We start from the raw sequence: 24,238 nt of genomic DNA, 5'->3' as shown, positions 1-24,238 counted from the left end.
TCTGAAAAAATGGTTGTGAGTCACTTGGTTCAGTGCCATTGTAACTTTGAATAGTCACTAAATGAACTGTTGTAAGTTGAGGACTGCCTGTAATGGAAGATGATTTTTTCTTTACCCTAGTTTTTTTTCAATTCAAAGTGGAAGGTAAAGTATGCCCCCTATTGAGTTCAACATTTTCTAAGTTTACGGTCTTGGCCATGATGTTTTGTTAGCAACAGTAGAGAAGTGGTTTGTCAGTTTCTTCTTCCAAGATATTTGTTTCAACTCTTCCATATATTATACAACCCTGAAATTTTTGGTGGAATCCCCCATTTAATTAATGAAGCCTAAATCTGTGTTGCCATTTGCTGAGAGAAGTGATCTGACACAAATCAGATGAGTAGCAATTTATCTTTTTGGCAAAGTTGAGTATTCAACATTTCTGCCATTCTGTTTATGTATTTCGAGATTGGGCATTTCAAGTGGGGACTTAAAAACTGAAAAATTTGGGCCCAGAGGGCAAATGATGAAGTGTCCAAAACCACAGTGCAAACACAAATGGGCAGAGCTAGCATTCTGATTTCACAACACAACACAAAGTTTGTCATTTGATACTATCGTGATTGGAAAGAAATACCATGGAATTGCCCCTTTCTTGGATAGATTTACATGGAAAATAACCCCCATGCTATATTTGTTGAAGACATTTCTTTTTCTAGAGAAAAATGCTAAATCGTGCTGCATTATTTAGTGGTTTCCTGCGAAAATTTTGTAGGTTCTCGAAAAAGGGAGTACACAAAAGAATATGGGATACATGCACTCTTCATTAGATATTCTAAATTTACTACGACCAAGAGACTGAAGGTCTGAATTATGCTTGCCTTCCCGATAATTAGGAAGCAACCCTCTGAGTTGGTCACTCTGTACCTCAGGAAGGTTTGCCCTTTTCAAGGGCAGTTTTCTTTTCAGCTATTTTATGTTTTACTGACAAAGAAATAAACGAAGATTAGTACAGATCTACTGTATTTCAAGCTACCGTATTTTCCGGTGTATAAGATGAACCTTTTTCCTCCCTAAAAGAGGCTGGTAATTAGGGTGCATCTTATACTCTGAATGTAGCTTCCCCCCCCCATCCCCCCAACTAGCTGCTAACGATCTTCCCAGCTCTTACCTTGCAGGCTCTTTCATTGTTTCTCTCTGTGAAGAATTTGTTCCAAGCCTTAAGTCTTTGCAGAGGTTTTTCCGTTACTCTAACTTGCTCAGAAGAAGTTTCTTTCCAGCCCTAACCAGGTGCTAATGATGCTCCCAGCTCTTACCACTCGGAAGCTCTTTCATTGTTATTTCTGCAAAGAATGTTTTCCAAACCCTGACTTTGATTTTTTTCCCATTCTCTATTTGCTCCAAATGTTTCTTTCCAGCCCTAACCATGTGCTAACAATATTCCCAGCTCTTACCGGCTTGCAAGCTCTTTCATTGTTACTTTCTGCAAAGAAGAATGTTTTGCAAGCCCTAGGTCTTTGCAGGGTTTTTCCCATTGTTCTATTTGCCCCGACTGTTTCTTTCCAGGTGCTAATGACGTTCCCAGCTCTTACTAGCTTGCAAGCTCTTTCATTGCTACTGTCTCAGAATAAAGTTTTTTTAAAGCCCTTAACCAGGGGAGAAAATAATGTGCAGAAGCTGATCAGACTATTCCCACAGCCGACTTACCGGCCGGTGGGGTTTGCGGCGATCGGCGTGGGATGGAGGCCGCCATGTTGGGGGGCGGAGTCACGGCACCCACGTCGGGTGCCGTGACCACGTGGTGCGGTGCGTGGGCACCGATTGGCCGGGCGAGTGGAGGCAGCCCTATAAGAGGGGGCTGCCTTGTGGCGCAGCAGTCTCGCCCGGAGCATCGTGAGGCGAGGCTGCTGCTGCCTTTCCCCCCAGCGAACTGCGTCACAGGCCTGAAGGCCTGGTGCGCAGCCGAGGAGCGCCGGAGCGTCAGGCCTTCGAGGCCAGAAGAGCCGCGAGCGGCGGCTGGAGCCTTAGTTCGCTTCGGCGACACCCCCCACAGGGTTTGGAGGCGCATTGGACAAGGGAGGCATGGCGGGGGGCGGACGTGGTCGCTCGGGGGCACGGCGGCGGGCCTCGGGGGGGCAGGCCGGGGGGCCGGGCCCCCCCCCACGGAGCCCCGCCGCACTGGAAGAAGGAGGGCGCCCAAGCGGGCGTGGAGCGAGGCCCCAAGGGCAGGGTCTGCTGGGAGGCAGGATAGCGAGGATGGCCCCAGGGGGGTGGCGACCCCCAGGGGGCGCTCGAGGGGCCGTAGGGGAGCGGCAGTGGGGGCGAGGGGGCCCCGCCAGGGCCGGGCCCCGCCCGTGGACCCACTGGTGGCCCCAGAGGAGTTTTCCAGCGCTGAGGAGGGGCCTCTCAGTGGTAGGGAATCAGGTTTCTCTGAAGCAGAGGCTTCTGCTTCACGGCCTGCCAGAGGGGGGCAGGGGGCGAGGGATTCGCTTTCTGTTTCCTCACGTATACTGTCTTCATTACTCGAGAAACTGGAAGAGAGGCCAAAGAAGCGGGGCGGGTCTCGTCGGGGCCGGGCCACGCCAGCCACCGGCGCGGATGGGGCTCAGAGCTCATCGGAGTCGGCTGGGAGCCCGCAGAGATCCCACGAGGACCGGCATGCGCAGTCAAAGACCAAGCGGAGGAAGGCCAGCAGGATGGTATCCGGCTCTGAGGAGGCGGATGACGACTCCTCTCACTGGGGTGAGTGCCCTATGCCTAGGCACCGGTGGTCCCTCCCAAGAGGGCCTCGTGGCCGGCTACGGGCTTCAAAACGCACGACACAGGGGGGTCAGAGGACCTGGCGCTCCCGCACAGCTGCGCAGGTCTGGAGGAGGGGGCGTAAAAAGACAGTGGCTAGGAGGCACAAACGGAAGAGGGATACCTCGCGGGACAGCTCTGGGTCAACCACCTCGGGGTCTACCAGTACTTCTTTTGACAGCGATAATCCTTTCGCGCCGGGCCTACCAGACACTCCGCTCAGTATGCACATGTCCCAGTCCCTCAAACGTAAAATTTGGCGGGGCGCTTACGTGGACATGTTTCAGATTTTGCTACCGCCTAAGTCAAAGAAGGAGAAGGATAAAGAGGGCAAGAAGGGGTCGGAGGACCCAAAAGGCACCAAAATGGACAAGGGAATTCTGTCGTGGGCGTATGCATTTTTGGCCTACCACTCTGTGGTGGTAGAAGATGATGTCCATAAGACACATGAGCTCATCTTGTACATGAACATGATTCTGAGAGCGTATCAGGAGTTTGGGGGCGAGGCTTGGAAGCGATATGCGAGGATTTTCGCAGGTTCGCCGCCCACAACAGGCACTGGCCGTGGGATATGCGGCATAACGATTTGTGGCTTCAGGCCACGCAGCAAGCGTCAACTCCGGCCAGTGGGCGAACACCCACAGGTCATTTGCTTTTAACCACGGGCAAGGAGGCTACTCTTCCCCGCCCAGCGGTGGGGACGGGGACCCCGGCCTCCGGCCAACGCAGCACGGCTGGGTCGTCCTTTCGAGGTCAGCCGTACTGTTACGAGTACGGCGCTAGAGGGGCCTGTTCCAGGGCATATTGTCGTTTTCGCCACGCCTGCTCCTTATGTAGTGGCAGACACCCGACCTCTGCTTGTTACAGGGGGCGCGGTGGGGCCGGCTCCAAGGACGCCGGGACCCCCGCCAAACCCCAGCCTGGGGGGGCTCAAGGTAAGGGGCCCAACCCCCGTTAGATTGGACAGGTTGCAGCATTGGCTCACCGGCTACCGCCCCAAGAAGGGTGCGGATTTCCTGCTCGCAGGGTTTACCGCGGGTTTCAGGATCCCGTATGGGGGGCCGCGCAGGGCATGCATGGCGGACAATTTGAGGTCTGTGGCAGGAATGGGCCACGTTGTGCGGGACAAAATTATGAAGGAGGTGCGCGAGGGCCGGGTTTTGGGCCCCTTTGCGGAGCCCCCCCTGCCCTTCCTGCAGGTGTCCCCACTCGGTGTGGTGCCCAAGAGGGCCGCGGGTGAGTTTAGGCTTATACATCACCTGTCGTTCCCCCCTGGTGAATCGGTGAATGACCACATTCCCGAGGAGCTCTGCTCGGTGCGCTACACGCCATTCGAGACGGCGGTCGCAATGGTCCGGGCGTGCGGAGTGGGGGCGCTGATGGGGAAGTGTGATATCAAATCGGCCTTCCGGCTTTTGCCCATTCACCCGGGGGATTTCGACTTGTTGGGTTTCCAGTTCGAGGGCGGGTTCTTTGTTGATAGAGCCTTGCCAATGGGTTGTTCTATATCCTGCTCGTTGTTTGAGAAGTTTAGTTCATTTTTGGAGTGGGCACATGTTAAGAGTACGGGCCTTGCATCTGTCGTACATTATTTGGATGATTTTCTATTCGCGGGGCCGGCGGGCGCCGTCGATTGTCAGCAGGGAATGATGGGTTTCCAGGCTTTATGCGCGGATTTAGGTGTACCTTTGGCTCACGAAAAGACCGAGGGGCCTTCAACCAAACTGACATTTTTAGGCATCGAGGTGGACTCCGTTGCACAAACGTGTAGGCTACCCGATGACAAACTGACTAGACTCAAGGAGGCGGTGAGGGCCGCACGAGCCGCAAAGAAGGTGACTTTGAAACAGGTGCAGGAGCTGGCTGGCCTGTTAAATTTTGCTTGTCGGGTGATCGCGCCAGGAAGGGCCTTTATGTTTAGACTGTACAGGGCAACGGTTGGAGTGTCAAAACCGCACCACAGGATCAGGTTATCGAAGAGTGTTAGGGAGGACCTCGTGGTGTGGCAAGGGTTTCTGGACGGATACAACGGTGTGTCATTGTGGAGGCAGGACATGCTGCTGAAAGCGGACTTCCAAGTGAAGTCCGATGCGGCGGGCACGACCGGCTTTGGAGTGGTGTGGCAAAGCAAATGGTTCCGGGCTGACTGGCCGCAGGAGTGGCTCGGTGGGGCTATCTGTAGGGATTTGACATTTTTGGAGTTATTCCCAATAGTCGTGGCCATTGAGTTGTGGGCATCCAGTTTTGCCGGTAGGACAGTCCACTTCTGGTGCGACAATATGGCGGTGGTGCATGTAGTGAATACTCTTTCATCTAGGAACGAGCGGGTTATGGGTTTGGTCCGGCATATGGTTAGGAGATGCCTTGCCAACAATATGCTTTTTCGGGCACATCATGTTCCGGGGGTGAGAAACGGGGTGGCTGACGCTCTGTCCAGGGGGCAGTTGGCTAGGTTCCGGCTGCTTGCCCCACAGGCCGAGGAGTACCCGGAAGCAGCCCCACAGCATCTGTGGCTGATTGGAGGGCCGACGTAAGCAAGGCCATGGATTTGTCCATAGCTCCCAGCACCAGGAGAGCGTACCAGCGGGCAGGTAGGGAATTTTGGGCTTTTCGTCATGATAGGAGATACGATCAGCTCTGGCCGGCCCCGGTCGAACACCTACTTGAATTTTGCGCGCTTGACCGCCGCCGTGGGTTGTCTGCCCGGACGATTAGGGGCAAGTTGGCAGGCCTGGCCTTCGTCGCCAAGTCTCGGGGCTTTGCGGACACCACAGGGGATTTCAGGATTAGAAAGACATTAGAGGGTTGGATCAGGGAGAAAGGTCAGGCCCGGGGTGACAGCAGGCGTCCCCTCAAGCTCACCCACTTGATGGGGCTTTACGAGCTGTGGGGTCGGCTCTGCCGCTCTGCTTATGAGGCGTCATTGTACCACGCCGCGGCGGTGACCTTGTTTTTCGGGGCCTTTCGGGTCAGCGAGGTTCTAGCAGCTTCCAGAGCCGATAGCTCCGGCCAGGCGTTCACCACTAGGGATATCAAGTTAGGTCGTAGCTCGGTGTCCTTGAGGCTTCGACGGTCCAAGACCGACCAGAGGGGTAGAGGTGTGACGGTCCAACTTTCCCGGGCTAACAACCGGCGGGTGTGCCCGGTGGCAGCTCTGGTGGCGTATTGGGCCCACAGGGGTGTAGAGCCGGGTTTTTTGTTTTGTCATGTGTCCGGTGAACCCCTGACCAGGTACCAGTTTTGGGCTGTCACGTCCAAGGCGCTTGCAAGGCTGGGCTTGGACCCCAGACGTTACGGGACTCACTCATTCAGAATAGGTGCAGCGTCGTTGGCAGCAGTCGAAGGCTTCAGCAGGCTGGATATAAAGACAGTGGGCCGCTGGAGATCTGGGGCCTTCCGGACGTACACCCGCCCCTAGGTGAGTGGGGCGGGGCGGGGGGGGAGGCGCCGGGCCGCCAGTCTGATGCTGCTCTGCTTCCTCCCTTTCTCTAGCCCGACGACTTGACCGGCGCCGCAGGATCCTGATATGTGGCCACAGCATGGTGTACTGGGCCGAGCGGAGGGCCCGTGAGACGATGCCCGGCACGAGTTTGGAGATCGATCGAGCGGTGGTTCAGTGGTTGGGCCGACGAGGCCTACGTTGGCGGGAAGTTCTTCCGCTGTTGTTCGACAGTGGAAGGGTGCGAGGGGTGCCGGGCTGTTTGGTATTGCACGTTGGTGGGAATGATCTAGGGGCGATGACAGGTGTAGAGCTGCTGTGGCACATCTGGGAGAGTTTGCAGGTAATCTGGGAGCGGTGGCCAGATACGTGTGTGTGGTGGTCCAACATCCTGCCCAGGAGGAGTTGGCGGCAGGCTAGAAGTCCTAGCGCAGTGGACAAGGCTAGAAAGAGGGTAAACAGAGCGGTTAGGAAGTGGGTGATTCAGGCTGGGGGTGGAGTGATAGACCATCCAGACATCAGGGCATCCCTCACAGATTTATACAGACAGGACGGTGTTCATTTGACCGATAGTGGGAACGATAAATTTATAGCCGACCTGCAGAGGTGCCTGCACATTTATGTGCAGGGGGGGGAGCAGGGGGAATAAATTAAAATTTCACCCCCTGCTGTGGCCGATAGGGGGCGGAAAATAAAATAAATAGCAACTGGTGAGCTCCTTTTGGGGCACCTCTACTGAGGTGAGGGGCGAGCTCCTTCTTGGATTACAGGGCTCGACCGGCCTGGGTCCGGGGAGTGAGTCGCTCCTGTGGCTCGCTGGCTGGAGTTTAACGTAGACCAGTAGCGAGCCATCCCACACGCCAGGTGGGGCGTAGTAAGGGTGCAGGGGGTAGGTGTAGTTCAACATGACCCGCACCCAGTTTCAAGGAGTTTTCGCCCCAGGGTTGCTGTCTGAATTGGGCATGTTATTCCGCCCCCATTTGATTTTGCACCCTGCAGGTCATGTGGGGTTAATGTTTTAAATAAGTTAATAAGTTAAGAATTAAGTTGTTGAATAAAAGTGACCCCGTTATACCCACACCTTGTGTCCGACTATTACTCCGCCTGCGCCGCAATTCCCACAGCCGACTTACCGGCCGGTGGGGTTTGCGGCGATCGGCGTGGGATGGAGGCCGCCATGTTGGGGGGCGGAGTCACGGCACCCACGTCGGGTGCCGTGACCACGTGGTGCGGTGCGTGGGCACCGATTGGCCGGGCGAGTGGAGGCAGCCCTATAAGAGGGGGCTGCCTTGTGGCGCAGCAGTCTCGCCCGGAGCATCGTGAGGCACCCACCCACCCTCCCTCTGTTACAGGGTGCATATGATGGGTCGCCCTCCGGGGGGCCGAGTAGGAATTTTTTGCAGTCGCAGCAGAATTGGACGAGCTGCGATTGTTTTTTCGCCTACTCCACTCTGTGCGTGGGAGTGTGGTTAGGGGGTGGCCCCACCATCTAGTGCCCCCCCCCCTTAGGGTCACTGGGGGGGGGAGGGGGGGCCGATAGGGGGCGGAAAATAAAATAAATAGCAACTGGTGAGCTCCTTTTGGGGCACCTCTACTGAGGTGAGGGGCGAGCTCCTTCTTGGATTACAGGGCTCGACCGGCCTGGGTCCGGGGAGTGAGTCGCTCCTGTGGCTCGCTGGCTGGAGTTTAACGTAGACCAGTAGCGAGCCATCCCACACGCCAGGTGGGGCGTAGTAAGGGTGCAGGGGGTAGGTGTAGTTCAACATGACCCGCACCCAGTTTCAAGGAGTTTTCGCCCCAGGGTTGCTGTCTGAATTGGGCATGTTATTCCGCCCCCATTTGATTTTGCACCCTGCAGGTCATGTGGGGTTAATGTTTTAAATAAGTTAATAAGTTAAGAATTAAGTTGTTGAATAAAAGTGACCCCGTTATACCCACACCTTGTGTCCGACTATTACTCCGCCTGCGCCGCAAACGACGCTAGCCAGATGAATACCTGGTAAGCAGATACTATTTTCCTCCCCCCAAAATAAGGTGTGTCTTATACTCCAGTGCATCTTATACTCTGAAAAATAAGGTATTTAGCTCTCATCAGCTACCCATACAATTTAGACAAGAGCTAAGTAGCTTGAAACAGTCAATATTACTCTCTTTTTATTTCTTTGTCAATAAAATATCAATTCAACACAAAAATAGTTTGGGGTGAAAGCAACTGCCTGCGAAGGCTCCTGGATTGGGGCTGAAAGATGAAAGCAGAAGCAGTATACTGCACCCCATATTTGGGAAGATCAGGTTGCCCTGATAGACTAGTTTCATTGGGAGAAAAAACACTTTTTCTTTTCAGTTGTTTTGATAGGCACCAAAAATATTCTTTCAATTATTTATTAGTGTAGCCTTCATATGGCATGTAGGGTGAACTTGTGAAAATCATCATATTCTTAAAGGTGCTTTGTGAGTGAACCATCATACAGCAATCATCGTCCTTGCTTCAAAACCAATCTGAGCTTGCACAATGGGAGAAGTCTGGAAAGAGCCTTTGGCTCCAGCTGGGTAGCTCCAATGGAAGCTGAGTTGTTTTGTTATTGACTGCAGGCCATTCCATTGCATGTGCTGGTGGTGGCTAGCTTGAAGCTTTCTCCAGGCTATTCGAAAGGCCTTTTGAATGCAGCTGAGAGAAAGCAAAGATGTGGAAAAGCTCTTTTATGCCTCTGGATTTCCCCAGAAGCTGATGATCTGATAATGGTTGAGAACGCCCAACAGCATAAAAAGAATGTCATTTCATACTGATGACCTTCTCTAGACTGCTGTATGGAAGAAGTTAATGGAGTGGAAAAGCTCTTTTGGAACTCATTCTCTTATCTGGAGTACTAGCTAGCAGGTGAATGTGGACAAATTGCCTCTTTTGTTGCTGAGCTATCCCAATCGCTTCCAGCTGTGAATGCTTGAGAGAGTCCCAGCAGTGGTAAAGAAGAGCCACTAGCTTTCTGTCCATTGATGGAGAAGTTTGAAAGCACAGGATATGTTACTGGTGGTACAGTAGGTAGGGAAAAATAACAATTGGGTACTTTGCGTTGGAAAAGCAAAGTATTTTTTGTTAGCTACCTTCTACAATATGTAAGTAGCTGCAGTCCTCTATAAATAAAAATAGATCAAAATACAGATGAATCAAACCAAAGTTCTCTCTAAGCCAGCATTACATTTTTCTAGCAGTCTTCCCCATACCTTGCAAATAAAAATCTTTCAAACAGCATGAGAAATACAGGAAATAGTATAAGGGCAGACTAGATGGACCATGAGGTCTTTTTCTGCCATCAATCTTCTATGAGAATTCAGCAGAAAGCTTAGTAGTAATAGACGTGAATGTATAACAATTAAGTAAGTAGACACTGATACTTTTCATTTTTAATTTGCCATGAGTTGAAAAAGTCTCTCTTAATTTATTATTTATTTATTTATTAGATTTCTATGCCGCCCTTCTCACAGCGACTCAGGGTGGCATACAACAACGTAAATACAACAATATATAAAAGAAATCTAATTTACTTTAAAAAGACTGATATAAGTTGCTAAAAATGTTAAATACCCCATATATAGACCTACACATTCATCAAATTCAATCATTCATATCGTCCGGAAATAATCTCATTGCTCATGGCCCCCATGTCTGTCAGCAGAGGTGGGTCTTCAGAGCTTTACAAAAGACCAGGAGAGAGGGGGCAGTACATATCTCTGGAGGGAGTTCATTCCAGAGGGCCAGGGCCACCACAGAGAAGGCTCTTCCCCTAGGTCACACCAGATGACATTGTCTGGCTGACGGGACCTAAAGAAGGCCAACTTTGTGGGACCTAACCGGCCACTGGGATGCATGAGGCAGAAGATGTCCCGAAGGTAGTCTGGTCCTAAGCCATATAGGGCTTTATAGATCATAAGCAGCACTTTGAATTGTGCCTGGAGACCAATTGGCAGCCATTGATGTTGAAATGTGGGCTGATCTTGGTAGCCCCACTATAGCTCGCGCGGCTGCATTTTGCACAATTTGTAGTCTCCGAACACTCTTCAAAGGCAGCCCCAGGTAGAGAGAATTGCAGTAATCAAACCTCGAGGTGATAAGGGTGTGAGTGACTGAGAAATGACTCTACTGCTTCACTGAGTGGACATGGGGTGGAGATGTATAGCTGAGTGTCATCAGCATACTGATGGTAACTCACCCCATGCCCTCAGATGATCTCACCTAGCGGTTTCATGTAGATATTAAATATTAAAATGTTACGAATGGTGATGATCACTGCATTTTCTGGTGAAAAAACATGTAATTAATTATGTTGTTTGTGAAACCCTACTTATTTTATCTTGGTCATCACTGCACTCTACCTCACGTATTTATATATCATAGTAAACTGAGAATTGAAAGTTGTCAACTTTCAAAAATAGGATTTATCAGAAAAATAAAATTGAAGAATCCAATGTGCCAAACTATGTATTTTCATTACATTTCACATGATATAGTCCCATGGAATTAATTTTGGACATATGTTCAAATAAATTTTATATCTATATCTATATCTCTATTTGTCTGTCTGTCTGTCTGTCTGTCTGTCTGTCTGTCTGTCTATCTAACATTTTTGCTGATAATGAAAATGAAGGGAGACTACTATAGATCTATTTTGGGCTTATTTATCCTCAGGTAGCCATACCCTTACTGGGATTTGAACCTGTGGCTCTGTCTTGTAAGACAGTGGCCTTAGCCTCTAGGCTACAGGGTTGCCTCCTGTATCAGCTTGTACCAGGGAAGGAATATGTGTGATTTATTTTGTTGAGTCACCCTGGGAGGAGCATACAGCATATAAAAAGGAAGCTGTATGCTCCTCCCAAATACCAGGGTGACTTGACCAAAAAAAAATCACACACACACACACACACACAGAGAGAGAGTGTATGTTTGTGTGTGTGTATCTATAATGTTTACAGTATAGATCTGTTCAACTTTAATTATGCTACTGTGGTCTATGTACAATAAACAGAACAAAAATATTTTTTTTAAAAAACAACAATACAGCTAAAACAAGGAACAATTAATTAGAGATCGGAGACTCAAATTTGATGCATTCCTCTGCACCAGAACTCAAATTATCCTGGTAGAAGCATCCATATTTCAAGCAATGTTTTTAAAGTAGAAAGCCAATAGAGTTGAGCCAACTATATGTTGGCAATTGAATTTTCCAGAGGGAAGGCATTTACGTGGAAAAGACACACCTTCAAGTTTTCAGGGTGACATTGTTTCAAGTGAAGAAGGCAAACATGTATATCCTGAGAGTATTTGGAGGTGATAGAACTGTTTTCTCTGTAAAGGAAGCATTTACCATATGGAGATACTTATTTATGAACATATCATCTCTGAAAACTTTGTGCAACCAGGAGGGGCATATATCTAGAATGCACTCACAGGACAAGTACCTTGTCATCTATTTCAGGACTAGCAGGAATGAAATTCTCCAAAAATAACAATCCAAGACTGTTGAAGACAATTTCATAAGACCTGCACAACTAGAATCCGAATCATTATGAATCCAAGTGATTTTACCTAGTAGGTATCCCAAATAGTCTTCACAACAGCCCTTCAGATGTTTCCCTAACCAAGAAAAGATCTAAACATGACACCAGGCAGCACTCAAAAGATGCAATAAGAATACAAAAATATAGAAATATAGTAATCACAAGATAATTAGTCTGGTATTAAGTTTCCAGGCTAGAAACCTGCCTTGATCTAGAAACTTTCAAGCCTTACCTAGAGGTTAAAACATGGACCGGCTGGCCACTGAAAGGTGGGTCGGAGATTGTGGAGGCTCACAGACAGCCCTGGTGGCGGCCGTGCATGATGGGGGCATGCGGGGTGAATGCATGCCCATGGGCATTTACAGGGAGCAGAGTGGTGACCCCCGGTATAAAGGGGATGGCTTGCTGCTTGCTGCCCCCCTTTTTTGGAAGATCGCTGGCCTGGCTTGCAGGCACCCACCCGCCCTCCCCTTAACCGCAGTGTGAACGGTGGTCGCCTCCAGGGGCCAAGTAGGAATTTTTGGTGACCATAACTCTTAGTTTCCGGCCATTTTTTCAACTGATAGATGGGGAGGGGATGGTTAGGGGGTGTCTAGCAGCTTTTTACATAGGATTGGGTCAATTAAATTACAGCAATCTGGACTAGGTTAATTCTGAGCTCAAATCCTTTCGGTCACTGGGGAATGGCGGTAAGGGGCTGAAAATGGGGAATCCAATACAATGAATAAATCCAATGAATAAATAAATAAACTCAGAAGAAGGACAAGATAGCAATAGGACTTTTCCAGTGTTGTTTCCTAACTAGTGGTATGGAAGTGTGCATAGCGTTTTTACAATCATTATTCTGAAGGCAGTGTACCTTTGAGAAGTCCAGGAGCCATAAATAGTCCTTCATAAATTTGTCTTCAATGCCTTTAACCATGTCCAAACTGATCTCCATCACAGCATCTAAAGCCGCTAGAGAAATGAATACATTTTTCAAAGACTTTTCTGAAAGAAATGGATTATTGACTGTAGTTGACACAGTCATAAGGATGTAATACAACGAGAAAAACATGAACGTTGCCATTATCTTCTGAAAAAAGAAGCAAGGTGTAAATATAAATAATGAAATATATAGAATGTAGCATAGGCTTACTAAGTGCACTTAAGCTTAACACTCAAAATAGGGGTTGTTAAATTTGAATTTTGCTTAATTACGGTATCTCATTATTTGCCTGTTCCGTCTAGTTTGAGAATTCAAGAAAAAAGCTATGTATAAAATTAGAAGAGTGATTGAGGTTCTTCTGAGAAATAATAATGACTTGTTTGCTGAATATCAGTTCCTACTCAAGTATGCCTTGATTCAGTTGCCATTATAGATTACAATAGCCTTCTTTAACTTGCTGTGTAAGTGTAGATGTAGTATGCTAAAACTTCCATTTACTCCAATCTTCATTGGCAAAATCCCTGGAAACTGTAGTTTAAAAAACCTTTTTCCCACTATACCTAATTTCTATAAACAGTAGTTCCACTGATGCAGTGTTTACAGATGTACTTTGTGTGAGTATCTAACTGTAGAGAAAACCCTTGGCTCCTTATATAAATTTTAGACCACAAATGCTTTCTGTCAATAAAACAGGAATTCTGCCCTTCCCCCAAATAGGTTAGTATTTTTTTAATGTTTATTGAAAAATAACAATTAATATTACAAACAGATACTTCACTAGAATAAAACAAGTCACAAATAAAAAGAGGAAAAAGAATAACAATAATAGCAACAAAAAGGCAATGTTTATTTTCTAATCGCATAATGATCTTTGGATTTTTAAACTAGTTATCTAGTTAAAAATGTGTCCACAAGCCATTCTGGTAATAATATGTATATGAATTATTGCATACAATTCTGAAACAGAAAATATTTCTTCTTTCCTTAATTATGTTTGCATTTTTATGTTTGCAGGTCTGGGTAGATGCTGGAACACAGATATTTTTCTCCTATGCTATCTGCTTGGGATGCTTGACAGCCCTAGGAAGCTACAATAACTACAATAATAACTGTTATAGGTAATGCACAATTGGATGGTTCTATTGATAAATCTAGGTGTATACTTAAGGTAATTATTTAGATATTGTTCTCAGGACTAGTTAAAACACTTAAACACATACATGCATGCACACTGCATACACTGATAAACACTGTGTATCATTTAAATGGTCTGGACACTGTTTCATTAGTGAGATCTCCAAGATAAAATCCTATCTTGGATGGTAATTGGCTGTGGTTTGGGTTTGGGGCCAGCACATGCCAATAAATACCAACTGGTATTGGTATTGATTTTACCAGAAGCAGGAAACGCTACATATGGCATCAATCTCAATATCATTATAATGCATGATGTTTTAGTGCCTCCTTATCTGAGACAGAGATCAGTTTAAATTACAGTGATTACAGCCCTGTATCCACAAGCGAACCAATATCTGCCTCTCCTATTTCTCTTACAATTCTGTTCACGTCATATCTTCCTCCCCCTCATCATGACGTTCTTTCTGCCCTTCTCAGGTTTTCTTGTACTGAGTTTTCAACCATATAGGCCAAAAATTATTCTGTCATATGACAAGACTGGATAAGTGGGAATGAAAGAAGGCAATGCAGAAAAACTGATCAAAAGTGACCACAAACAAGCAAACAAATAAATAAATAAAAATAGTGACTAGGAAATATCTGCTTTAAAAAAATGTGCTTGAAATATATGGTTTAAGTATAATAATTGTTTATCTGCATCCATAATGTTTATCTGCATCCATAAAGCATGATTAACTCACTTGTTTCTGCTAAAAGTGATAGAATTAAGGAAAGAGTCTGAAACTATGCCGATGATACCCAGTTATACATCTCCACCCCATGTCCAGTCAGCGAAGCAGTGGAAGTGATGTGCCGGTGCCTGGAGGCTGTTGGGGCCTGGATGGGTGTCAACAAACTCAAACTCAATCCAGACAAGACGGAGTGGCTGTGGGTCTTGCCTCCCAAGGACAATTCCATCTGTCCGTCCATTACCCTGGGGGGAGAAACATTGACCCCCTCAGAGAGGGTTCGCAACTTGGGCGTCCTCCTCGATCCACAGCTCACATTAGAGAAACATCTTTCAGCTGTGGCGAGGGGGGCGTTCGCTCAGGTTCGCCTGGTGCATCAGTTGCGACCCTATTTGGACCAGGAGTCACTGCTCACAGTCACTCATGCCCTCATCACCTCGAGGTTCGACTACTGTAACGCTCTCTACATGGGGCTACCTTTGAAAAGTGTTCGGAAACTTCAGATCGTGCAGAATGCAGCTGCGAGAGCAATCATGGGCTTTCCTAAATATGCCCATGTCACACCAACACTCCGCAGTCTGCATTGGTTGCCGATCAGTTTCCGGTCACAATTCAAAGTGTTGGTTATGACCTTTAAAGCCCTTCATGGCATCGGACCAAAATATCTCCGAGACCGCCTTCTGCCGCATGAATCCCAGTGGCCAGTTAGGTCCCACAGAGTGGGTCTTCTCCGGGTCCCGTCACAATGCCACTTGGCGGGACCCAGGAGAAGAGCCTTCTCTGTGGCGGCCCCGGCCCTCTGGAACCAACTCCCCCCAGAGATTAGAACTGCCTCTACCCTCCTTGCCTTTCGTAAGCTACTCAAAACCCACCTCTGCCGCCAGGCATGGGGGAATTAAGACTTCTTCTCCCCCTAGGCTGATACAACTGTATGTATGGTATGTGTGTACGTATGCTGGTTTTATACATTAAGGGGTCTTAAGTTAGTTTTTAGTATTGGATTTTTTTTACTGTATATTATTCATGTATATTGTTCATGACTGTTGTTAGCCGCCCCGAGTTTTCGGAGAGGGGCGGCATATAAATCCAATAAATTGAATTGAATTGAATTGAACTATGTAGAAATCCTGAAAGTTGGGTGGATACTATTGGATACTGTTATAAGTGAAAAGTGAACATGAAATAAAAAGAAAGAAGAATTACTGCAAGAAGTTAAGTGATTTTAAAAAATGTATGGAAAACACAAGATAGTTTCAAAGATTGCAATGTATAATTAAGATTATGATTCAAAGAAAGAGGGAAAATGCCATAAATTTTGACTGAAATGAAAATTAGTTTTGGAAACAGGTAAAATGCCTAAACCAATATTTCACAATCTGGGCCATTTTGAGCCTTGACCAAGCTAGGTAAGTTGAAGTTCACACAGTTTAATGCGATCAAGGTAATAAAACACCACTCCAAATCACGATCCTCCAGAAATTTAAAATAAAAATGATAAAATGTTCTGGGATAGATAATTTCTGAAAGATGAAATCATTGAATTCTGGAAGGAGTATTTTAGAAGGCATATGTAGATATATTTAGTCATATGTCAAAAGGGGAAATTGAAAGAAAGGCTTCAAGAATAAGAAAATCATGAGTGATGTGACAATATTGAAAATGGTAGAATTTCAGGTGTAGATTAAGTAATAGTGTAGATGGTATACTGTAAGAGAATAATTTGGTGGGCTTCTCTTTATGAAATAAACATTGAATATTAAAATATTAAAACAACATGTTTAATAACATTAGACAATAATGTTAAAGTATAAATTCCAAAAATGCAATGCTATGATGGTAGATAGAAAAATGATGGATGGATGGATGGTAGATAGATAGGTAGGTAGGTAGGTAGGTAGGTAGGTAGATAGATGATAGCTGATGGGTGAGTGTATGGATGGATGGAGGATGGATGGATAGACAAACAAATGGCAGATAGATGGATGATAAATAGTTTGCAGATTTTGCCTTAGGGCTTCATCTTTTTTTTCTTTCCATGTCTTGGGAGCCATGTCTTCTGTGTCTTCCATGTCTTGGAAGCTAATTATAATCCCAAAACAACTCGAGCACCACTTGAACATCATTGGCATTGAAAAGATCACCATCAGTCAATTGCAAAATACTTTTTTATTTGGAACAGATTACATCCTGCAATCTTTAACCACAATCAAGTATCCACATTTGCCTATCATATCCTTGGAAAGAGCTTGATAGTTACATAAAAATGCCAAAATCAATCTGAATATTGTCCAACTGTGCAATGAACCATAATAATATTAATATTATTTAAAGGTAATGACCTTTAAAGCCCTACATGGTATTGGGCCAGAATACATACGGAACCGCCTTCTACCGCACGAATCCCAGCGGCTGATAAGGTCCCACAGAGTTGGCCTTCTCCGGGTCCCGTCGACCAAACAATATTGTTTGGCAGGCCCCAAGGGAAGAGCCTTCTCTGTGGCGGCCCCGGCCCTCTGGAATCAACTCCCCCCAGAGATTAGAACGGCCCCCACCCTCCTTGTCTTTCGCAAATTACTCAAGACCCACCTTTGTCGCCAGGCATGGGGGAGTTAGGATATTCCTTCCCCTAGGCCATTACAAGTTATGTATGATATGTTTGTGTGTATGTTTGGTTTTTATAATAAGGGTTTTTAGTTGTTTTATTAAATTGGATTGTTACATGTTGTTTTTTATCATTGTTGTTAGCCTCCCCGAGTCTGCGGGGAGGGGCGGCATACAAATCCAATAAATAATAATAATAATTATTATTATTAGTAATAATGTTATCAAAATTATTTAATAATATTATACTGACCATAAATAAGTGAGTAATATTCATCAGTACTGAAGCTTTCTTTTTAATGTAATTTTTAAAGAATTTTTAATTACAATAGTAAAAATTAATAAAATAAAGAAAGAGTAGAAAGGGAAAGAAACAATAAAAAGTGTAAAAAATAAAAATATATAAAGAAGAAAATAAATATATAAAGAAATGTATTATAACTTTAATTATCTCAAATATAAATAAATTTAATAATTCTTAATCCCATATAACATGTATATCACATTGCCGTCATATGATGTCTCACAGTGTTTTTCCCTTTGTGGAAATGGGGCGGGCATGGCCTGCACATGACACATCCAGCCCACATCCTGCCAGTTTGAAATCCCAATAAGGTTAAATAAATATTTCTTCAGCCCATATTTCATCCCTTTTCTAGAAGCAAATTTATAAAACATCAATTTTCAATCCTGGTATCAGCACAAAATCCATAAAAAGTTACCAGAGCTTTGCAAAAACAAAAAGTCTTATTTTAACCTTGATCAAATAAACCAACCTTATTTTCATTCATTCATCCATCCATCCATCCATTTTACTTACTTGTTTGTTTGTTTGTTTATAAGATGCCAAATTCCTTCTGGACTCTGGGCAGCGTACAACAATTAAAACAATATAAAAACAATTAAAACCTGTAAAAAAAATAGAATCATTCATATCTTCTTGGACAGGGCTAGATGGTTCTGCTCAACAGCCCTAGGCCTCCCGGCAAAGCCAGATTTTCATGGCCTTCTGGAAGGTCAGGAGGGTAGAGACAGTACGGATCTCAAGGAGTAGTTGGTTCCATAGAGCCAGAGCCACCACAGAGAAGGCCCTCCCATGCAGTCCTGCCAACTGACACTGTCTAGCTGACGGGACCCTGGGAAGGCCAACCCTGTGGGCCCTATTCGGTTGCTGGGAGGTGATGTCTAACAATCTTTAATTTGATTAAATATTGTTGTAAGATTTGATTTCTCTTTGATTCTTCTATATCCTATCACATATCCCACCTTTCACAGCCCCTTCAATACTTTAATGAACCTCAATTGTAATATCTAAAACATTTTCAGTGTCATTGCCCTTTAAATTTTTATTCCCCTTTAATTTTTCAATTTTAACCATTTATTTCATAGATTTAGTAAAACACCCTTTTCTGTGTCATACTCCACATTCTGTATTTTGTCTGTCTTGTCAGGTAAAAATATTGAACCTTTGTCAAAATATTTCAGATACGTCCTTGTGGAATATAAATCTTCAAAGTACATTTAAAACTGGCAAACCTGTCAATCTTTAAAGTGCCACAAGATTTTATATTTCTTAACACAATCTTCCCTCTTCTCAAACTGATTGACAACCATAAATTCAAATATTGCAGGCATTTATCTACACAAACTGATATCATATAGTATTCTGAAGAAAATAGAAACCAGATTATTTATTATTAGTTACAAGAAACACAAGTTATTTGAATATTGAATTGAACACTTAGCTTAACATAATGCTACATTTCAGAATGCTCTGGTTGTGCATTTCTCCTTAAAGCCTTGCAAGAACTTACTGTGCATTATATGTTACTGTGCATTATATGTCAAACATATAATATTGTAATTCCATAAACCAGTAATTATATTCCATGTGAGACAGTTTTCTTTTTATATTCTGATAGGACATTGACTTTTTAAAAATGCATCTAAATGGAAAATAATATTGACAAAGGCTACCAATGAAGAGCCAAATAATTTAGCGATGCATTTTGGGCACAGAATAAATAAAAAAGAGGTGTCATTAAAATTCTCATCAAATCTTTGATGGTATCTCTGAGAACTAGAACAGCAAACATGGTGATACTAAATGGGACAAAAATTTACTATAATCCATTTGACTCTATAAATGTACTAGAAGTATAGCAAATAAATTATGTGGAAAACTTCTAGAAGTTCCTGGTTTTCTTTCTCTGAATTTCCCCCCCCAAAACTGTGGTATAAAGTCAAGCACTTAAAATTAAACAATGATTTTGCTCTTTATTTGATAGAGACTGCATTATGCTCTGTTGCCTGAACAGTGGTACAAGCTTTGTGGCTGGTTTTGCCATCTTTTCTGTTCTTGGCTTTATGGCTTATGAACAGGGGGTTCCCATAGCAGAAGTTGCAGAATCAGGTAAGTTATACAAATATATTTGATGGTCTACTTGAATATGGGACTTGAAGATAAGTTAATTGTGCAGGAAAGAAGTTGGATATTTTCTATAAAGAAATATGATCCATCCCATGCCATCAATTATATACATATAGGGAATATTCATAATGTGATCAATATATGAACAAGTCCTCATTATGTACCTAATTTTGGTTTATTTTATTTTCAGGACCAGGACTTGCTTTCATTGCATATCCAAAGGCGGTAACAATGATGCCTCTTTCTCCATTGTGGGCAACTTTGTTTTTCATGATGCTTATATTCCTTGGATTAGATAGTCAGGTACAAATCATAGTTATTGTAAAACTGTTATAGACATTGCAAAGAAATTTTTGTTTAAAATACAGAATGGTTACCTAGTAAGAGTTGCTCTTTACCAATATAATCATGCATCAGTTGTTAATATATCCAAACAGTTGTTATTTGTGAAATAATAAAAGAAAATAGAGAAGCAAATGTATAATAACACAAATTGAAAATAATGGGTCTCAATCATAGACTAAATTTAAGAGATTTAAAATAACAATAGCAATAGCAACATATTCACTGTTTCACAGTGTTTTACAGCCAGTGAGGGTCTCCTATGGGTACGGTCAGAAATGCTAGAAAAACTTTGGTCAAGTATGCAGAACCAGTAGAAAAATTTTGAATTTTTTTCTTTTTTTCCTTTCTGGGTTCTGGGTATGTTTTTTCCTATCACAGTAAATGAGATTGAATGTGTATAATTTTAGAAGAGCTGTGCATTTGTGTGTGTGTGTATACATAGACATACAGTTTATATAGTAGTTTATACAGTTTATATACAGTTTATTTTGTGTGCCTGTGTGTAATATGTATGTGCAGATATGGCATATATACATAGAATTAAATAGTATATTTTGGATGTTCAATAATAGTAAATAGATAGGAAAATTGTATCTCTTTGAGGTGAGGAGAAATGAGGAGAAGCCAGGCACCCTAACCCTAAGCCAAACCCTTCACATGAGTGACGTCAAGTTGGCCAACTTTAAGCCAGTCACATGATCTTTAAGCCACCCGGATCACATGATCATCAAGCCACTCTCACCTGATCACATGGCTGACAAGTCACACCCACAAAATAAGCCACATCTACAGTGTGGTAGTAAATATTTTTTGCAGCCCTTCACTGTTTACAGCCCTCTCTAAGCAGTTTACAGAGTCAGCATATTGTCCCCAACAATCTGGGTCCTCATTTTACCCACCTTAGAAGGATGGAAGGCTGAGTCAACCTTGAGCCCGGTGAGATTTGAATTGCCAAATTGGAGTCAGCCAGCAGTCAGCAGAAGTAGCCTAACCACTGTGCCACGGTGGCCCAATGAAGCCAGCTATCTCATTGGAGCCATGGGTTCATTGGAAAATAGTGGTTCTAAAAGAATGGAAATGTTTTAAAGAGATAGACATGTACCTGGGGAAGTCACTGACATTTACGACAGTTAACTAAAGAATTAGAAAAAGGTGTTTAGTTAAATTGAAGGATTAGATTTGAAGAACATATAATTAGTACTATTGAGTTTGAAGACAGGAATTTTAAAAAATGGAGCACTCTCCTCAGCCCAGAATTTCTCTTTAAGTGCTGAATAATTTCCCTAGTTATCCATAGTACAGAATAAAGAAATAAATACAGAGTCTAGTGCCTAATTTTGTGCTGAGAAAAACTATTAAAAACGGTCATGTGTCTCTTTTTGAAGAATAACAGGGATGGTCTGACTCCACTAGTGCTAATCCAAAAAACCAGCAATATGCTTAATCAGAATCACAATTTGCCTCATCCGCTATGTAGTTTGAATAAATCTCTCTATAGCAGTGTTTCCCAACCTTGGCAACTTGAAGATATTTGGACTTCAACTCCCAGAATTCCCTAGCCAGTATTTGCTGGCTGGGGAATTCTGGGAGTTGAAGTCCAAATATCTTCAAGTTGCCAAGGTTGGGAAACATTGCTCTATAGCAGAGGTCCCCAACCGCCGGTCCGCGGACCGGGACCGGGCCGTTGGGGTTTTCCAGCCGGTCCGCGGCGCCGCTGCCTATCTGCTGGATACGGGCGATGAGTGGGACAGAGCGGCGCGGAACGCGCCGCTCTGTCCCACTCATCGCCCGTATCCAGCAGATAGGCTTTGAGTTTTTGGCTGGGGGGGGGACTTAGGAAGGTCCTACTTCTCCCCCCCCCAGCCAAAAACTCAAAGCCTATCTGCTGGATACGGGCGATGAGTGGGACAGAGCGGCGCGGCTTCGGCACCGCTCGTCCCACTCATCGCCCGTATCCAGCAGATAGGCTTTGAGTTTTTGGCTGGGGGGGGGACTTAGGAAGGTCCTACTTCTCCCCCCCCAGCCAAAAACTCAAAGCCTATCTGCTGGATACGGGCGATGAGTGGGACAGAGCGGCGCGGCTTCGGCACCGCTCGTCCCACTCATCGCCCGTATCCAGCAGATAGGCTTTGAGTTTTTGGCTGGGGGGGGGACTTAGGAAGGTCCTACTTCTCCCCCCCCCAGCCAAAAACTCAAAGCCTATCTGAGAAAGAGATAGCAAGAGAGGGAGAGAGAGAGGGAGAGAGGGGGGAGAGAGAGAGAAAGAAAGGGAGAGGGAGAAAGAGAGATGGAGAGAGGGGGGGAGAGAGAAAGAGAGGGAGAGGGAGAAAGAGAGAGGGAGAGAGGGGGGAGAAAGAGAGAGGGAGAGAGAAAGAGAGAGGGGGGAGAGATAGCAAGAGAGGGAGAGAGGGGGGGAGAGAGGGGGGGAGAGAAAGAGAGAGGGAGAGAGAGAGGAGATAAAGGAAGAGGAGAGATAGAAAGGAAGAGAAAGAGGGATAGAAAGAGAGTGAGAGATGCTCAGTGAGCCTTTCTTTGAAGTTGCCTTTCTTTCTTTCTTTTCTTTCTTTCTTTCTTTCTCTCTTTCTTTTGCTCTCTTGCTCTCTTGCTCTTTCATTCTTTTCTCTCTCTCTTTCTTTCTTTCTTTCTCTTGCTTTCTCTCCTTCCTTCCCCCTTCCATTTCTTTCATTCCCCCTCTCTATTTTTATTTCTCTTTCATTCTCTTTCTTTCTTTCTTTCTTTCTTTCTTGCTCTTTTTCTTTCTCTCTTTTACCTTCCCTTCCTCTATTTCTTCTTTTCTTTCTCCTTCCTACCTTCTTCCCTCCCTTCCTCCCTTCAGTCCTTCCTCTCTTACTCTCCCCTTTCATAAGTTTCCTTGCTTCCTTCCTCTGTTCCTGTCCCTTCCCCCTTTCTTTCTTTCTTTCTTTCTTTCCTTCCTTTCCTCCCTCCATTTCTTGCTTTCCTTTTCCTTCCTCCCTTCTTTCCTCCCTCATTCCCTTCTTTCACTCCTTCCTCTCTTACTCTCCCCTTTCACCCCTCCCCAAAGAAGGTAAATTTCATACATAATTGGTATGTCGCAAAATAAATTATTTTTAAATGGCGGGGAGGGGGGCCCCCAGACACTTAGGCTGTATGGGGCCCCAAAATTCCTGATGGCGGCCCTGGCTCCACCCCTCCATAACCCCACCCCCATATGACCAAAGCCCCCCCCCCCACCGGGCCATGGAAAACTGGTCTAGCTTAAAGCCGGTCCCTGGTGCAAAAAAGGTTGGGGACCTCTGCTCTATAGCATTGGGCTGTGAATGCTACAAAACATTTCATGCACTGATTACTGCTATAGAAATGAAAATGTATTTGTTTGTCTTGTTTCTGTTTTTTATAGTTTGTATGTGTTGAGAGTCTTGTGACTGCAGTGGTGGATATGTACCCCAAGGTTTTCCGGAGGGGATACAGAAGAGAACTGTTGATTCTAGCTCTTTCAATTGTGTCTTACTTTCTTGGCTTAATCATGTTAACAGAGGTAAGATACATTTAATAACATTCACAACTGTGAAGGAGGCAGAATTTTTTTTTAGAGTTGGGAATTCTATGAAGCATATTGGATAAATGATTGAAACCAGAAATATTTTATAAAAAATAGTTTGGGAATAAGAACATAAGAAAATAAGAAGAGCCATTTGAATCAGGCCAAAGCCCATCGAGTCCAGCATTCTGTGTCACCAATTGTCCATGGGGATCTTGAGCAGAAAGAGAAGGCAAGACCCTCCCTTTCCCCTGACCCTCAACAAATGATACTCAAGGGAATCCTGCCTGCCTCAACCAACATAGAGGTGGCACATGGACATCCATTTCAATAACCACCGATACGCTTGGCATCCATGAATCTGTCTAATCCTGCCTTGAAGCTATCAAGGCTGACAGCTGTCATGACCTCTTCTGTAAGTGAATTCCATAAACCAACAACCCTCTGGGTGAAGAAATATTTCCCTTGATTTGTCCTCACTTTCTTTCCTATGAGCTTTAGGGAGGGCCCCTTGTCCTAGTATTGTGTGATAGAGAAAATAATTTTTCTCTATCACACAATACTAGGACAAGGGGCCCAGGTTGCAATGCCTTGGTCTCTTCAGCCTTGAAAGACGGCGTTTAAGAGGTAACTTGATCGAAGTGTATAAAATCATGCATGGGACAGAAAAGGTGGATAGAGAAAATAATTTTTCTCTATCCACCTTTTCTGTCCCATGCATGATTTTATACACTTCGATCAAGTTACCTCTTAAACGTCATCTTTCAAGGCTGAAGAG

At 44.8% G+C, this 24,238-nt stretch overlaps 1 protein-coding gene across 1 annotated transcript in view; it reads left to right on the top strand.

The window, feature by feature from the left end:
* Positions 1-24,238, top strand: part of SLC6A11 (solute carrier family 6 member 11) — a 164,172-nt gene that overhangs the window by 120,245 nt on the left and 19,689 nt on the right. Inside the window, exons 8-11 of the mRNA XM_070738603.1 lie at positions 13,713-13,816; positions 19,453-19,577; positions 19,786-19,898; positions 23,320-23,457. Of these exons, the coding sequence (XP_070594704.1) occupies positions 13,713-13,816; positions 19,453-19,577; positions 19,786-19,898; positions 23,320-23,457 (480 nt within the window). The remainder of the gene's footprint in view (positions 1-13,712; positions 13,817-19,452; positions 19,578-19,785; positions 19,899-23,319; positions 23,458-24,238) is intronic.

This window comes from Erythrolamprus reginae, chromosome 2, assembly GCF_031021105.1.
Source record: "Erythrolamprus reginae isolate rEryReg1 chromosome 2, rEryReg1.hap1, whole genome shotgun sequence".
Classification (NCBI taxonomy): domain Eukaryota; kingdom Metazoa; phylum Chordata; class Lepidosauria; order Squamata; family Dipsadidae; genus Erythrolamprus; species Erythrolamprus reginae.
This window is presented reverse-complemented; position numbering and strand designations above follow the sequence as displayed.